Raw genomic sequence first — 17,853 nt, forward strand, 5'->3', positions numbered from 1 at the left:
TGGCGTCGCACGCGCGTGATAGAACAGCTACCAGCGCATCCCCGCTTAGACTGTCGGTGTTGGCCTCCAGTCCCAGGGCCGCGGTGAAAGCTTCGCTGTCGAAGTGATTGGACTTCCACCCGCGTACCTGACAGGGATCTCCCGCCCTCGGATGCTGCACACCATAGTTGACCTTAAAGCGGATTGCTAAATGATCGCTATGGGTGTAGCCTTCGTCTACCCTCCATTCCATGCCTGGAGCCAGACTCGGGCTGGCAAAGGTCACATCAATCCACGCCTCCACTCCGTTTCTACGGAATGTACTAGCGGAGCCATCATTAGCTAGCACAGTATCGAGTTTCGCAAACGCTTCCATTAGCGCTTGACCCCTGCTATTTGTACAGCGGCTGCCCCACTCCACTGCCCAAGCGTTGAAGTCTCCCGCTATTACTACCGGTTTCCGGCCCACGAGGTCCGACGAGAGCCTGTCGATCATCTGGTAGAACTGTTCTATTGGCCACCTTGGTGGGGCGTAGCAGCTGCAATAGAACACACCATTGATCTTGGCAATCGCCACACCCTCGGCGGAGGGGTGTATTACCTCTTGAACCGGGAACCTTCCCGTTGTACAGATTGCCACCATTCCAGACCCGTCCGACACCCAATTGCCGTTGCCGGCAGGGATGCTGTACGGGTCTGATAAGAGGGCGACATCTGTCCTCGACTCCGAGACCGACTGCCACAGCAGCTGTTGGGCTGCTGCACAATGGTTAAGATTTAGCTGTGTGACGTTCACGGCTTCTTCTTATTTAACTCACCGAAGGGACACGAAGGTCCGCCCATAGCATGTTTATGGGCTTGCTTCTTAGCGGTGCAGATAAGGCATTTGTATGCCTTAGTGCACCCCCGCTCTTTATGTCCCTCCTCGCCGCAGCGACGACATAGTTTGCTCCTATCTATGCCTTTGCACTCATATGCTTTGTGGCCGGACTCAAGGCACCGATAGCACCTATCCACTGAAGGCGGCTGGGGTATACTAATAGGGCATACCGACCAGCCGATCTTCAGCTTCTCGGTTACCTTTTTGGCATCCGCTTTCAGTAGCCTGAGGTAGGCTACTTGGGTGCCAGAGGGTCCATCTCTCAATCGCACAGAGGCCCGCTCGATTGTGACGTCGCAATGCTCCTTAACGGCTGCGACGACGTCTTCTGCGGTCGTGAACTCGTCCAGATGCTTGCACTGGAGAGTCATTTCCGCACCTAGCGACCTGATTTGGGCGCCTTCACCAAGGACCTCTTGGGCCAACGCCTTGTATACTGCACTTGATTGTGCGCCTCGCTTCAGCACCAGAAGCATCTCTCCCGTGTTGGTGCGTCTTACGCTACGCACATCCAGGCTTTCGGCCGCCTTCATCGATTTTAGGACATCGGCGTATTTGTCCTTGTCGGTTTTTAACCACAAGGCTTTGCCTCTGTCCTTGGCCTTCTTCGCAGGCCGCGGTACCTCCGGTTTCGGAGCCGGCTTTTTCTTGGTGACCAGCGTCCAGGGGTTTGGGCCCCCCTGCCCCGGTCGTGCCGGGTTGCTGGTACCATCGCTTTCCACAGCGAGGTCACTCTCGCCCTCGCTTACCTCGCCCAAACGGCGTTTGACCTTAACTGTTGCACGCCGAGTGGTGTCGGTTTTGGCACCCTCGCCTGGCGACTTCCTAGGGCGCTTCGCGTTCGATGCCGTCTTGCGATTGCCCTTGCCTTTTCCCTTCGAGGGGAACTCGGTCGCCGCTCTGATCGACGTGGCTGCTCCATAGAAGGTGAAGGACACTGTCTGTGAACCTCTATCGACCTTCTCTCTTTCCTCCCTATTGGAGGCCACCGTCTGGGTTTCTCTGTCGGGCCTCTCCCGACATTCCACCCTCTTAGCATAGGCCTGCTGTTCCTGTCTTGCGACACGAACAGCTTTCCGGAGCTCCAGGAGGCTCAACTTCAACTCCTTGGCTATATTCTGCTTTGCGCTAGTGAACTCGATTATTGAATCGAGTTGCTTCGCATCGCAGATAGTGGCCCCTCCGGCGCATTGGTAGGACTATTGCCTACCGCTGCTGGGGGGTCACTGGTGCTTTCAGATGCAGCACTCATCGCTCCACTACTCTCCCCACGGGGGGGAGACCTCGCCAAACCACCTCTAGCGAAGGGGTTTGGCACCTCCGTTTGCTTGTTTTTATTTTTTGATAACTCCATGTAAAATCCCACGAGTCGCGCGAGAAATAAATGTCCGCCACGCCAGAGCTCCGCATTAGCGTAGTAAGGGACGCTTACTGTGGGGGTTGCCCAGGTACCCCACAGGCTCCGTTAACGATCGAGCATCTTTTTCACCCCCCGATCACTCATCCCTCGGCACGGGTCGCTTCACGCCTTGGAATTGGGGTTATGACCGACCTTGCTTTACGTGGTGACCTCGGCCCAGATCATCACAACCATCCTCCTTTACCAGGGCTTTGGACCTGTAGCTCTGGTTCTCAATAGTTCCATGTACGTATATTATTACAGACATGCCACTATTGAGATCCGTCATTCGCTAGCGGAGTTCGAGTTGGAAGTCTACAAAGTGCGAAACGTTCAAGTTTACGCAGAATAGCTTCAATGCGTTGAATATCATTTTGGTTATAAGGCGTTCAGACTACACTACTCAATGTGGTGCTTCAATTGTTCGTCAACTAAGTAGATTCCCAAATCTTTACTGGACGATTCGCGTTTAAGAACGATTTGTGAAATATTGTAGTCGAAATTAACTTTAGAGTGTTTGCGAGTTAAAGATATAACCGAACACTTGGAAGTAGTTAATAACATCCTATTAGCATATCACTTATTGGTAAATACATCCAACTGGGACTGCAGGATGGTATTCCGGTATTTCCGTATTTCGTGGGACCCCTTTGGTATTTCCGATAAGGTGAAATAATTTCATGCGTTTCAGCAAATGGTTTAAGTCGTTTATATAAAGTTGAGTACAGTCTATCTTCTGACATCGCACAAAGCAGAAGCAAAAAAAAATCGCTACGCTATAGCAGGCTATAGGCACCAGTGAATCAAGATAGCTATTGTTCTATATCAGTGCACATACAAATTGTATCGTTGCCCTCGGCGGCGGAGTGAAATGAGTTTGCCAAATGAAACAAAAGTGCCCGTGCTACGGGATAACACGATTTCAATCAACTTTAATAAAACTCGTGTTAGACCCACAGTTCAGGAAGTGGAACAATTAGTTAAAGTGAAAATGGAGCTTAATCTCGCTGAAGTTACGTACATTCAGCTACATCACGTAAAAACTGTTTTGATCACGTTTAGAAGCTTAGCACAGGCCAAAAACTTCATTGCAAAGAACAACATGAAACACGAGGTCGAACTTAATAACATCAGAATCAAGATCCCTGTGTATATGGAACACGACATGGTGGACGTGCGTATCCATGATTTGGCCCCGCGCACTAAGGAAGATTACATTAAACGAATCATGTTGCAATATGAGGCAGTAGAATCTATTACGAATGACACCTGGAGAAATTTTTTCACCGGCATTCCCAACGGCGTTCGTATTGTGAGAATGCGAGTGACTAAACCAATACCTTCTTACATGATTATCGAATGCAAATCACCGAAGGATGGCGTGACCTATAAGCAAACAACGCTAATCACATATCCCTGGCAGACCCCAACATGCCAATTCTGTAACCATACAGCCCACTATGGAAAAACATGCGCCGAAGCAACTAGTCAAAACTAATCTACTACAGCCAACTCTAACAAGCAGCCACCTGCAGATAAACCAAAAGCAACGATCCAATTAACCAATAATGTAGGTACAACGACCACGACAACCGCCCCAAACCAACAACTAGCATCGCCAATAAAGAAGAAAATACCGATGAAGACGGATTTACAACAATAACGTAATAACAAGAAACAAATGAGAATCTCTGATCGAGAATAGCAAGAAAGCAGTACCGATGATGACATGGACGAGAACGATAACGCGAGAGAAGGCAGACTGAATGACCCCCAAGCGGCTTCACCGCCAAAAAAAAAAGGATCTCAACACGCAGCAGCAAACTGCGTCAACAAGATCTGGCAGACCGATATTGTTAGCATTTTCTTATTTTTACTTATTGTAAAAAAATTAAAAGATCAACGGCTCAGTTGTGCTAACGCATTGAGCCGTTTCAAATAAATCTTTGGATTAAAAAAAGTTGTTGAGTATTCCGAGATTATAACCCTGAGAACTAGAACCCTGTGCTGGAAGCTAATAGCTATTCCAAATTTGATAGTTCAAATTAGAGTAATTTGAAAATAAGAGTAATTTGAAAATAAAACACCATTCCAACAAAACACGAAAATTTAAAAATACTAAAATGTAGCTTAGACGATACTCGAGTTTGTATTGTTTCACCTACGATTTTTGAAAAATCGGCAAAGCCTCCGTGTAATTCTATTAGGTTTCTCCTTAATTCACAATATTCAACATTACTTGAGCAAATCTTAATAATATATAAATATATTTTCAAAATTACATCGAAACTATCCGAGTATGTAGTATACCTTAGCAAGCGATGGGAATTCTTCTAGGAATTCCTAGATGAATTCAGATTCTGGGTCACACACATACATAATTTCACTTTATTTCATGGACTTGTTGACTTTTCTCGGTGAAAATGAAAATTCAAAATTTTCCCATTACCACACGTAACGTTTCGGCTTACTGCTCTTCAGCCATCGTCAGACGCCTACAAACATTTATTTAGCATTAACGTTAACATCAATTTGTTCACAAAAAATTACAAAGCTAGCATTCACAAATTAAACACAATTTACAATAAACTCACATAAACTTATATCACGCATCTCCATTCACTCTCGTTCACTCTCCACCGCTAGGCGGGTGATCACTCTTCGACTGGCTGCGTTCATCGCTATTCCAACACTGTCGAAGCTTGGTGACCAGACCGTCGTATGTTGTGCAGAACGTTCCACATTCTCTTTGCAGGTTCACCGTATTTTTCCTCGCCAAGAATTTTGATGTGAAACATCTCTGCAGTTAGTCTGTTCTCCTGGTTTTCGATTCTTTCCAGTATCCGGGTATTGCCGAAATCGAAGATATGTCCTTCTTGCAATGTGTGTTGGGCTAAACCAGTTCTCGCATCTTTTTTCTTCGCGTCGTTCTTGTGCTCCGCTATTCTCGTTTCCAGCCTTCTCCCCGTTTGTCCTACATACGTTTTGCCATCGCTTGTTCCACACGGAATCGAATACACCACGTTCATCTGTTTCCCTGATGGGATCGGGTCTTTCAGTTTGGAGAAAATTCTGTTTTTTATTTTATCTTTTGGCTTGAAAGCAAGTTTTGTGTCGTGTTTTCTCAGAATTTTCTCTAGTTTTTCACTGAGTCCCGGGACGTATGGCACAGCTACATATGCCATTTCAGCAGTCGCATCTTTATTCTGCTGTAGGCCATTATAGTGTCTATGGACCCGATCTTTCAGAATTTTGTGAACAAACCAGTAGGGGTAATGGGTTATTCGCAATATCTTTTTGGCTGTTTCGATTGCCGCTGGTCGGTTTTTACAGTCGGAGAGCTTAACTGCTCGATCTACGAGTGCAATTGCCGTATTGCATTTATGCGAATAGGGACTCTCTGAATTGAAATCCAAATATCTACCATCTGCTTGTTTGGGTAGCCAAACTCTTTCGATGCGATCATGGTTTCTGGTTAGCATCATGTCAAGAAATCTCAATTTCCCGTTGTCCTCCTCTTCAATGGTGAACTGGAGTTTACTGTGGAAATTATTGAACGAGTCTAAGATTTCTTGAATGTGCTCCCTTTTGCCCACACAGAAGCAATCGTCTACGTACCGACGGTATATCAACCACATCCCCTACGTTGAAATGATTTCGGAATTGGAAAAAACGGTGAAACGTAAAGAAAACGCAGATGAAATCAGAACAGAGGGTTCCACTGCAATGATAAATTACATGAATTTTAAAAAACAAGCTAGGCACTGCGAAAATGAATGGATAAGCAAGGACATATGCAAAAGTAAGAAATTCTTGACAGAAAACCCCAATCTGGTTATCACCAAAGCGGACAAGGGAAACAAAACCGTCATCATTGCATCTGAAGAGTACGAACAGAAAATGGAGGACCTTCTGATTGATGAAAGCACGTACAAACAACTGAAATCGGACCCCACATCGATAGTCCTGAAGAAAATCGGTGTATTGGTGGATGGGTGGCGCGATACTTGCATCGACGCGCGCACACACCGGAAGATAAAAATATCCAGTTGTAATCCACCAAGAGTCTATGGTTTGCCAAAAATACACAAACAGGACAGACCTCTCCGCCCGGTGGTTTCGATTGGATCAGCAACGTACAATGTGGCCCAATTCCTATCTGGAGTAATTGGAAACATAGTAGGAAAAACTGAGTACCACATTAAAAATAGTTTTGAGTTCGCTGATCAAATAACAGGAACACAGATCACCGAAGATGTAGTTCTTTTCTCTCTGGATGTGACGTCGTTGTACACGAACGTGCCTATTGATTTTGCCCTGGACTGCTTGAACGAGAGATGGGAAGAGGTGGAGAAACACACAAGCATCGATCAACACAGTTTCATGGAGGCGGTTAAGCTTGTGTTGGAATCGACGTTTTTCATACATCGGGGTGTAATATATACACAAACTTTCGGCGTCCCTATGGGCTCTCCACTCTCACCAGTCATTGCGAATGTGGTGATGGAGCGATTGGAACAGAAGTGCATAGCATCATTAGAGAGAAAACAAATACCTTTAATGATGTACCGTCGGAACGTAGACGATTGCTTCTGTGTGGGCAAAAGGGAGCACATTCAAGAAATCTTAGACTCGTTCAATAATTTCCACAGTAAACTCCAGTTCACCATTGAAGAGGAGGATAACGGGAAATTGAGATCTCTTGACATGATGCTAACCAGAAACCATGATCGCAACGAAAGAGTTTGGCTACCAAAACAAGCGGATGGTAGATATCTGGATTTCAATTCAGAGAGTCCCTATTCGCATAAATGCAACACGGCAATTGCACTCGTAGATCGAGCAGTTCAGCTCTCCGACTGTAAAAACCGACCAGCGGCAATCGAAACAGCCAAAAAGATATTGCGAATAAACCATTACCCCTACTGGTTTGTTCGCAAAATTCTGAAAGATCGGGTCCATAGACACTATAATGGCCTACAGCAGAATAAAGATGCGACTGCTGAAATGGCATATGTAGCTGTGCCATACGTCCCGGGACTCAGTGAAAAACTAAAGAAAATTCTGAGAAAACACGACACAAAACTTGCTTTCAAGCCAAAAGATAAAATAAAAAACAGAATTTTCTCGAAACTGAAAGACCCGATCCCACCAGGGAAACAGAAGAACGTGATGTATTCGATTCCGTGTGGAACAGGCGATGACAAAACGTATGTAGGACAAACGGGGAGAAGGCTGGAAACGAGAGTAGCGGAGCACAAGAACGACGCGAAGAAAAAAGATGCGAGAACTGGTTTAGCCCAACACCCATTGCAAGAAGGACACATCTTCGATTTCGGCAATACCCGGATACTGGAAAGAATCGAAAACCAGGAGAGCAGACTAACTGCAGAGATGTTTCACATCAAAATTCTCGGCGAGGAAAAATACGGTGAACCTGCAAAGAGAATGTGGAACGTTCTGCACAATATACGACGGTCTGCTCACCAAGCTTCGACAGTGTTGGAATAGCGATGAACGCAGACAGTCGAAGAGTGATCGCCCGCCTAGCGGTGGAGAGTGAACGAGAGTGAATGGAGATGCGTAATATAAGTTTATGTGAGTTAATTGTAAATTGTGTTTAATTTGTGAATGCTAGCTTTGTAATTTTTTGTGAACAAATTGATGTTAACGTTAATGCTAAATAAATGTTTGTAGGCGTCTGACGATGGCTGAAGAGCAGTAAGCCGAAACGTTACGTGTGGTAATGGGAAATTTTGGAGTTTTCATTTTCACCGAGAAAAGTCAACAAGTCCATGAAATAAATATGTTGCGGTGACCATAAAATCTTATATAATTTCACTTTGTTTATGAATTTTACAAATACACAATGACATTTTTTTAGGTAACTCTTCTTCTCATCTCAAACTGATGTGCGAAGCTCTTGGTGCCGTGTGTTCTAGTATATCAACTAATTATCAGTTTCATCTGGCTCCTGCAAATTCTGAATCCAAACATCCCTTCAACGCTATATTGCTTCCAATAATACACAAACTTGAATCGTATACAGTATTGCCTAAACTGGATCGTAACAGTACTGATGTAATAGAGCTACTTGCTTCGATTTGTTTGCAGCTATTACTCGGATCGTTGATCCCCGAGAGGATAAGCAATGTTTTCTTTGAGCTTTCGAAGATCTCCAATTTCTGGACGCAATATCGAATCGCTAGATCTGCTTCAAGGTATGTATACTCATTGATTGATAATGATACATGCTCGAATAAATCTGTATCATATGCCAACCATTTTTTCAGACGTTTAAAAGTCATTTTCAGTACGGTTCGTTCAACGATGGAATTATTGCCTGGTAAACTATCGAACATAAGCATTATCATTCTACCATGCTCTATTATACAAATAACGGGTTTTTGAGAACGGTCACCATTCCAAAATATATTTTTTCATATACATTTTGACAGCATACCATTCAAGAACAATACAGTTTATGGTGACACGCATTTTTTAGATCTCGCAATGTTCAAAATATATTATGGTGGAGAAAAAATCTCATAAGGATAAAAATCTTCCCTTTCACATCTTCAATTCTATCGATTAATTAAGATTTATTTTGTTACACATCACACTAGCTTTCGCCATTACATTTTATCACGGTAATCTGCAGGCTTTTAGAACAGTGTGAACAGGTATACGAATAACAAAGACCACCAAAGCAGTATAAACCTCTGGCACAAAAGTACAATGTAGTATGCAATTCCTCAATCCTATGCACATAAAAAGTGTTAGAAACAGTTACTAAAATGAGTATGATAGTTTAATAGTGGAATTATAATGATGGAATTCATCCGTCGTATTCCAAATACGGTGAGTATTATGTAAATAGTTTAGAAATAGTTTAAAACATTTCTGGAATGGTGTTTATTTATACGGGTGTTGATAGCGGTTTGAATCCGAGAAGACGAAAAGAGTTTCTGAAATCATTAAGAATTTTGTTTAGGGGCCGTTCATATACCACGTGGACAAAAAACTCCCTTTTTGACCCCTTTGTGGACCAAACCTTTGTGGACAAGCATCACAATTCCTGTACCCCTACCTCCCTCCCTAGAATGTCCACGTGGACCTTCAAAAAATTTTAAGGGTAGTTCCACAAAAATGGGTTATTAACAAATGTTCCAATGTGTTATGTTGATATACTACTATGATGCTGAAGAATTTAATGAAAATAGTTCAAACTTCAACCACAACCACACTTCTTTACTCATTTGTAAAATTTTCATGGAAATATCTCATTTCTGAACGACATTATGATCTTTTATATTTACGTTTTAAAGATTCATCATAATAAAATCCATAATTAGTGGGATTTGACCAAGTTACAGATGATCGAATCAAGTGTTCCAGACAGAAATTTGTCTCCTACGATTTCCCTTGATTTTTTATGATAGTTGCCATCGATGTTTTCAATTTTCACAGATGCATGCATACTCACACACTATTCTGTTATAAGCCCTTTACTATTTCAAAATCGTGAAAAAATTGTAGGTTCACACCAATGACGATACAAATTATTCTTTCTTATAAAAGACAACAATATTAAATATTAAAAAGTTTATGTGGACATTTGCCATCCATTCACCCACTTTCCATGGACAAGCATGGACTTTCTCGTGGCCGCTACCCTCCCCTAAAATGTAGTATACTGCCATTCTACGCATAATTGTCCCATGTTACTTTTTGATCATTTTAATTTTTTTTTCATCAAACAGTTTTTTTTGAAGTATATTTTCAGAAAACACATCCAAATCATACAGTTTGTTCGAAGACTTTGTGAAAAAATACCAAGTCTATTTGTCCCACTGTTGAAATTCTAGGCATAATTGTCCCACTAACAAAAAACCCAAAAAAGAGTGCAATAAAAAAATAATTACGTAGCGTTTAGTTAAGAAGTACATTTCACCAGATGTCGGGACTCAAAAATGATGAAAAAATACAGGTTCATTAAAAAAGAGATGGCCTTTATAATATTGATTACAGCAGTGAGAACCAGCGTTGCCAGCATTTTTTTCAAAAAAACTGGAACCTTCCTTGAAAAAAAATTGGATGCTCGATATAAAACCTAATTCATTCTTGTTATGTTTAAGTCAACGTTTCAATGAACGTAATTTGAAGGAAACACGTATGTTCCACCCCTTTGGTGAAACTTTGAGTTGGCCGTTTGATATTGTTGTCCAAATAAAAAAAATAAAAATTCGAATTCAATTGTAATTGTATTAGTTACATTCGAATTTCACTGTTTTGAATTTTTCGATCTTCACATGCACAAAATACTAAATTTGAAGAATATTTTCAGTAAAGCTGAAATTATAATAATATGATTATACCACTACAAATATTGTTTCCACTACGTTACAATATGAAACTAAACTGGTCAAAATAGTCAACGCTTTCCCCCATGTACTATGTTCTAACATCAAGCAATATCTACACATTTGCAGAATTTGGTTCCGTTCCTCGTTCAAGATTGTAGAACATGTTGTAGGGCAGCAAGTTAGTGTTATAATTACATTCAATGCCATGTTGGGGTAGCTACACTGCATAGTTAACTTCAATAATTTGTTAATAGCAATTTTTGGCCACAGATATGCACCCTTATCAACCAGTTTATTAAGTGAGAGAAGCACAGCATGCTGGACTTTCTTTCTGGGATCACTAAGATACGTAATCAGTAGATCGACTTGGTCTGGTATATCCACGAATGTAACGTAAGACAGATGCGATAATGGTTGCAGGATGGCAATTACAAACTGTTCTGAAGGATATTTTGGTAATAGGTTGCGACATAGTGTCCTTACCAATGCAGCTGTATTAGCGTCGTGATACATGTGCCGTAGCACTGGTATCAAAAGTATTTTCATACAAACTGGTGTTTGTAAAGATTCAATCAGAGGTGCAACTTTGGTACACATTCCTACAGCGAATGATCTGAAAATAAATAACACAGTATAACGTTTTCAGTTAAGTATATCAGAAATCTGTAATATTTGGCAGAGTCGTTCCTTACCGGAAAAGGGTTAGATACGCATTTTTATTATTTCGTCATTAGGGTATTTCTTTTCACGTTTGAATGGTGAAAAAATCGTGATTTTTTAAAAGTTGATTTTTTTAAATTCATAACTTTTGAACCGCTGAACCGATTTTTATCCGTTATAGTGAAAAGTGTTTGAGTGTAAACTTTGAAAAATATTGAGTTTTTTATGAACAAAATAGGTTTTTCTTGATTTTCACTGCAAAGGGCTTAACTTGTTCATACTTTTATATTTTTGTTTTTTTTTATTTATTTTTCTTTTCATTCAATTCTACATAACAATTTGCTGCTAGAAATAGAGGTTTCGGAGATGCAATTTTTCGAAAATAAAAAATCTATGTGTACCAGTGGCGGCGCTAAGGGGGGGGGGGCGATGGGGGCAACCGCCCTGAGCGGCAAAATCAGGGGGCGGCATTTTCTACTCAATAAATTTCTATAGTATTTTTGTAGTAATTATTCAAGTTTAAGGAATCACGATAAAAATCAAGAGCAGGTGAATCGATTGAATTTATATCATTTTGGCGACTATTGACGATTAAAAAGGTTGAGGATCGGAATGATGGATGCGATAGAACAAAACTATATACATATTGCAAGATAGTAGTGGCAGTATGCAGACTGTTTGTTGTTGTTTTTGTTTTTGTTTGTTGGGATTAAACCAGGGAACTTCATTATATACAGGTTGCTTTGTCCGTGGTTAACAATCTCTCTAGGGGTGATAGAGGATCATATTTAGAGAAAAAATCATTCTAGCTTGAGCTTGAGCTTGTGCGACCACCCCTGGCTGCTACTCCGTTATCGATCTGGACTAGCTGAAGTTACACAGAGAATAAGTAGATAATTATGCTTGGGAGTAGCGAAACATCTTTCAATGTGCAACTCTTGGTAATCCTAAAGTGTTTATTGATCAATACCGGCGCCGACCAAGCCCGAACGTAGATCGCGGAAGGAAAGGTAAGGAATGGTTAGTCCGATACTTGCTTTGGCTAGAGGCCGTATATACTACTGCGCACTCCACAAGTATGAAGGGAGGAGGATATTTTTGTCAGTAAGAGTATAGAAGTTGGATCTACTTCTTCTTTACCGGCGCATACGATACAGTAAAACAAAACTAACTGTGGCAGATAATGCTTCAGCGTGGTTTCCCAACAAAACTGATTAAGCTGATTCGTATGATGCTGGATAGGATAAAATCCAGCGTTACGAAGATCTGATGTGCAAAGGAACGGAACCGTCATCACGAGATCTCACATGCTTCTTAATTTCGCGAACGATTTCGACATCATTGGTATTGATCGCAGAGCAGTGGAAGAAACATTGTAGCCTTTTAAAAGGGAAGCTGCAAGAATCAGACTGACTATAAACTCTGACAAGACAAAGTACATGGTAGCTGGTAGAGAACGTAGCAGTTGTGTTGGTTTCGTGGTGGAAATCGGTGGGGTACGGTACAACGAATTCATATACATATTCTCAAATACTAGTTACATATGATAACGATGTTAGCCATAAAGGAAAAAGCCATGTTGCTGCTGCGAGTATAGTTTGCGTAGTCAGCTAATGAGCAATAGCCTAAGAATGCGCGCAAAACATGATTTATTCAAATCACTGATACTCCCTGTTGCTCTATACGGCCATGAAGCATGGATGTTGAAGGAAGTAGGCCATCGAGTGCTTGATTTGTTTGAGAGAAGAATTCTGCGTTCAATACGTTGCAGCACAGTAGAAAATGGAGAATGGTGCCAGTTGAAGTTATGATCTGAGTATTTTAAACAAAAGAACATAACATATACCGTTGGGAAGGTCATTTCTCTTGTTGGCAGAACACAGAAATTGAAAATCGGTTAAAAATGACCGGACAGAAAAGTTTCTAGCGCTGAAGTTCCCGAAAAACACGTTTTACATTTCTTATAAAAGAAATGTATAGAATTCGCTCAAACTTTCAAGATTTTTTCCGAGGCCCGGAGGGCCGAGTCTTATATACCAATCGACTCAGCTCGACGATTTGGGACAATGTCTGTGTGTGCGTGTGTGTGTGTATGTAACGGACAAATTCTCATTCGTGTTTCTCAGCAATGGCTGAACCGATATTATCCAAACCAATTTTAAATGAAAGAACTAAAAAACAGTATGAACGCTATTAATTTGTTTTTTGATTCTGATGTTTAGTTTCCAAGATATGAATGTTTGAATGCGTAAAAATGGCGTTTTTTGCAGTTTTTTTTATATTATCTGCCGAAATTGACAATATAGATTAACAATTTATATGTTTTAGGAAGCTTTAACGAATACCTTTCGAACAAGCTATAGATTGTTGAAATCGGACTATTATCAAAAGAGATATTTATAATTAAATGCGGACGAAAGATTTTTATCATTTCCCATTGCCAGAAATATGACCAAAAACATGTAATCTGTTATTAACGCCAAAACGGCTTATTTTAGGTCAATAATATCTTCGGAGAATTTAATGGAGGTAATATGCCCTTTCTTTTGGTATTGTGCTTTTGCTGAGATATTTTCACAAATTTTCTCGGAAGTGATTATATCGAAATGATGTCTTCAGCAAATTTGTAGCTCTTACTTTTGCGAATAACTTTACCAAAGACTTTAAATATCTATTTTGAATACTTTAAAAGTTATGGCTTGTTGTTTGTTGATTACTGTTTGTCGCCTATTTATTGTTCAATATAGTAATAATCCATTGAAATAAGCTAAACATTATTTCGATAAAATGAATTTTGTATTTCATTTTACTATCTACAACCGCTAGAAATAATCACCGAACACTTCCAAGTTGTCTGGAAGGAATTTGATAACTTATCAATACAAAAATGTTCATTTGTGCGAACCTTCTGACTGACTTATAACCATCGGATCGATCTGAAACATATCGGAAAATGAAAAGCGAAATAAATAACTCCAAGCAATGGCGTAGCCAAGAGAAGGTTTTGGGGTTTAACACCATACAACCCCCCCCCCCCCACCACCACACCCAAAAAAAAATGGATTGAAGTTGAAAATTTATTGATGCAGACTGATTTAATTCAATGTTACAATAACAATTATCTGATCCGTAGATTGATAACCTGTTGTTGTAAACGTCATGAGGACTTTTGATAAATTGTCGGAATGGGGTCCTGATATGTAACTGATCTACTGGTCTTGATTTCACAGTTGTCTAATAGCATCAATATCAAATTCCTGCCTGAAAACATTCCAATAGAAAATTCCAGAGTTCTGTAATCAATCATAATCCTCAGATTTATTTTCAAATTGAGCTCGTTTTTGTAGAAATGTACTGTAATAAGGGTCTTTATTTAATAGGAAGCGAAGTTAAAATTGATTTAATGTCTATGAAACATAGTACTGCTCACCAAAAAATGCATAACTTTCAACATTTGCTAAAAATGTTTTTGCCTTTCTCATTCACTCTAAAATTCGTCAATCTAATCCCGACCCGAAGAGCCGAGTGTCATATGCCAATCGACTGAGATCGTCGAGATCGGAGAATGTCTGTGTGTGTATGTGTGTGTATGTGTGTACATGGAAAAAAAATTATTTTGGGAATGCGTCGAGTTGAGACGAAAACGTAATATGATTAATAACGAGGATAACACTTTCCGAATGTAGAGAGAAATTTATGAAAAATGACGATTTCTATTCGATTCTAGCAGGTTCTGATCGATTTTGATGAGCATTTGATTTTTGTTGTATGACCAATTATATGTATAGGTCAAATGTTTAAAAACAGTAATTTAAGGTCGAGATAGCATCATTTTGAAACCGCCAATTTCGGAGGTTTAGTATCTTCTATGAGTTTTACAAACGTTAAACAGCGCATCATTTGATAAAATAATTTTGACGGTATATCGTCCAAGAAGTATTTATGGTGAATTTTCTCAGGTTAATATTCATGACTACAATAAAGTCTCAACAAATTCGCTGAACTGTGTTACTATTTTCTGAAAAATTAATTCTGCATAATTTTAAAACTTCAAAAATTACGGTTTCGGAATTATGCCGTTTGGACAGTAAGATCGTTTTTCACCAAACCGAATTTCTGGCTACGCCGCTGATTTCAAATAAGTAGAAACAGTCGTTCTACACTCGTTCAAAAGAAACTCCTTCGAATGCTGAATATCTATTATAACACATTGATACCCCGATTTTATCAGCCAAATATGAACATATGTTTGATGGGCTCTAGCAGACGAACAAGACTGAATTTGAGTAAATCCTTTCTTGAGCATGTTTTCCTTATCATGAAGATATGCGAAAATAAAAAGTTCATCATAATCAGAGATAGTTATCAGACTACATCAAGGGACGAGAAGAATATTGTTACAGCTTCAGTTTATTATAAAGAAAAAAATTACCCGATTCAGTCAATGTCCTCATTTTTTCAGCCTAAAATACACCATGAGACTGATAAAAATGGGTCTTTATTGTATGTATTATTCACTGTGTTTCACATGAATAGGTACATTTCATTTTTGGGGATTTTTTCATTGCATCGAAGTACAACAATTTTTAGGTAGTTTTCAAGGGGTTATTTTATAGACTTCTTCCAAAATTTGGCGAACCTATTCCAATTCGTATACCAATTAATTGGTATACTTAAGGGTTTATATCTTGCAGATAGAGAAAATACTGAAATTTTCAGCTTTTTCCTACACAATATTACGAAAGCTTATTAAACAATTTTTCCTAATAAGTTTGTGAAAATTATAAACTATTTGAAATTTTTTAATAGTTTCATTTTTTATTTAACCGTGATTTTTAAATAAATAGTGACCATCGCTTCACAACGTAGTCTATTTTTCATGGCTTGCGGTGAGCACGATCTCTCGAATTGCTGGACTGAAAATTGTGGAATAGAAATTAATTTTTAGTATTCTTTACAGAGCCGCTGGTGCCCTAAGACGATTTCGCTAGATTTTCAGAGCACTGTGCACCCAGTGCATTAATGCAGGTGACGGAAGGTTATCGAAAAATTTCGTGAAAATGAAAATTCCAGTAATGATGATGATTTTCCCAAACGGTTCGTTTTCGTTAGGTTTTTATTTGTTCTGTGACATTAGGATTAGCGATAATAATTCAAATCAAGGATACTACTGGGAAGTCACCTTTAGAAAATGTGGATGTCGAAGTAAAATTTGGAACTATGCACGCATGCATTTCAGAGATAGCGTGATATCAGGAGCTGCGATTTCATTTCAACGCTTTTTTGTGAAAAGGGCGACACTTACAAATGTAAACATAGGGCTTTTTTCATACATGCGAATGAGGGCTTTGAAACGCAACAAATTAACCTAAAAATTTGGATTCTACGATATTGTTTTCTTAAACTACAGCAAAAAATACAACGGGCGAAACTGTATTTTTTGTTTGTTTATTTAAAGTTTCGCCCTCCACGCTCTATGCAAACAAACAGGGCAATACTTTTTTTGCTAGCAGTTTAGAGGCGAAACTGTTTTTTTTTCGTATTTTTTTAGGATTATCAAGCTGATACCAGCTGTAAATAGTAGCAATGATCTCTATTGAGAAAACCCGAACGAAATCGGTGGTGTAGAACGGTAGTTATTGTAAAAAAACGTAAAGGCGATACTTCAATGCTGATAGGTGGGACCGAAAAAGTAAACAATCGCCAAAGGGGCGATACTATCATTTTGTCAATTTCAATAGCAAAAACAAATTTTAATTTAATAATTTCAAATACTTTATGAAGTTTTGGGTTTCGATCACTGAATCATGCAATCTAGGATGTAAAAAAACACAATAGTTCTTAAATAGGAAATGAAACTAAGTCTGGAAATATTCACTGTTGATTTTCTTTGAATGGTATCACTGCTAGTATCGCCCTTTTCAAGAAAAAGCGTTGATTTCTTAGTTCTCAGTCGCGTTGGAAATTTGAGTAAAGTATAAACTTCAAATCGATTCAAAAAAAAAATTTCGATTTTTTGGCTCAGTACAATATATAACCTCTTTAGGAAAATTCAGTTTTCCCACCACAATATAGATATTTTATTAGCAGAGCATTAACAATAATTCGTTGGTATGTCTATTTTATGGGCCATTTTTTCGCTTTCCCATTGATTTGGTTTGAGATTTCTAGCACTGATGTTGTCCTATGCTGATTTGAGCGATTCTCTGAGTCCTTCCACTATCCCATGTAGTATGTGTTATCAAAAACATCGCGAAGCATCAAGTTCTAAATGTTCTCAAACGATATAATATCCGAAGATTGGTAAGAGTTATAAGAAATGTCTCATCACACTGTTAGGTGGATTAAAAACGTTTTTTTGCTATAAATCAAAAATGGAAAAGGTAGTCGAAGACAGTCTAAATCGGTGGTTTTCAACCGGGGGTGAATTCACCCACAGGGGTAAATTAGACAATTGTAGGGGGTGAATCATGCGGGACAAATTTTAACTTGTTATCCTTACGTTCCCGTCGGATGTTTGTCTTTATATAATTCATAAATTGAAATACTAATATATAATTCATAAATTG

The 17,853-nt window shown here is 39.6% G+C and overlaps 1 protein-coding gene across 1 annotated transcript in view; it reads left to right on the top strand.

Moving 5' to 3' along the window:
* The window catches only part of LOC131682388 (integrator complex subunit 7), a 1,467,711-nt gene that overhangs the window by 843,102 nt on the left and 606,756 nt on the right, over nt 1–17,853 (top strand). The window contains exon 8 of the mRNA XM_058963863.1: nt 8,143–8,479. Coding sequence (XP_058819846.1) covers nt 8,143–8,479 — 337 coding nt within the window. The remainder of the gene's footprint in view (nt 1–8,142; nt 8,480–17,853) is intronic.

This window comes from Topomyia yanbarensis, chromosome 1 (genome assembly GCF_030247195.1).
Source record: "Topomyia yanbarensis strain Yona2022 chromosome 1, ASM3024719v1, whole genome shotgun sequence".
Taxonomy (NCBI): domain Eukaryota; kingdom Metazoa; phylum Arthropoda; class Insecta; order Diptera; family Culicidae; genus Topomyia; species Topomyia yanbarensis.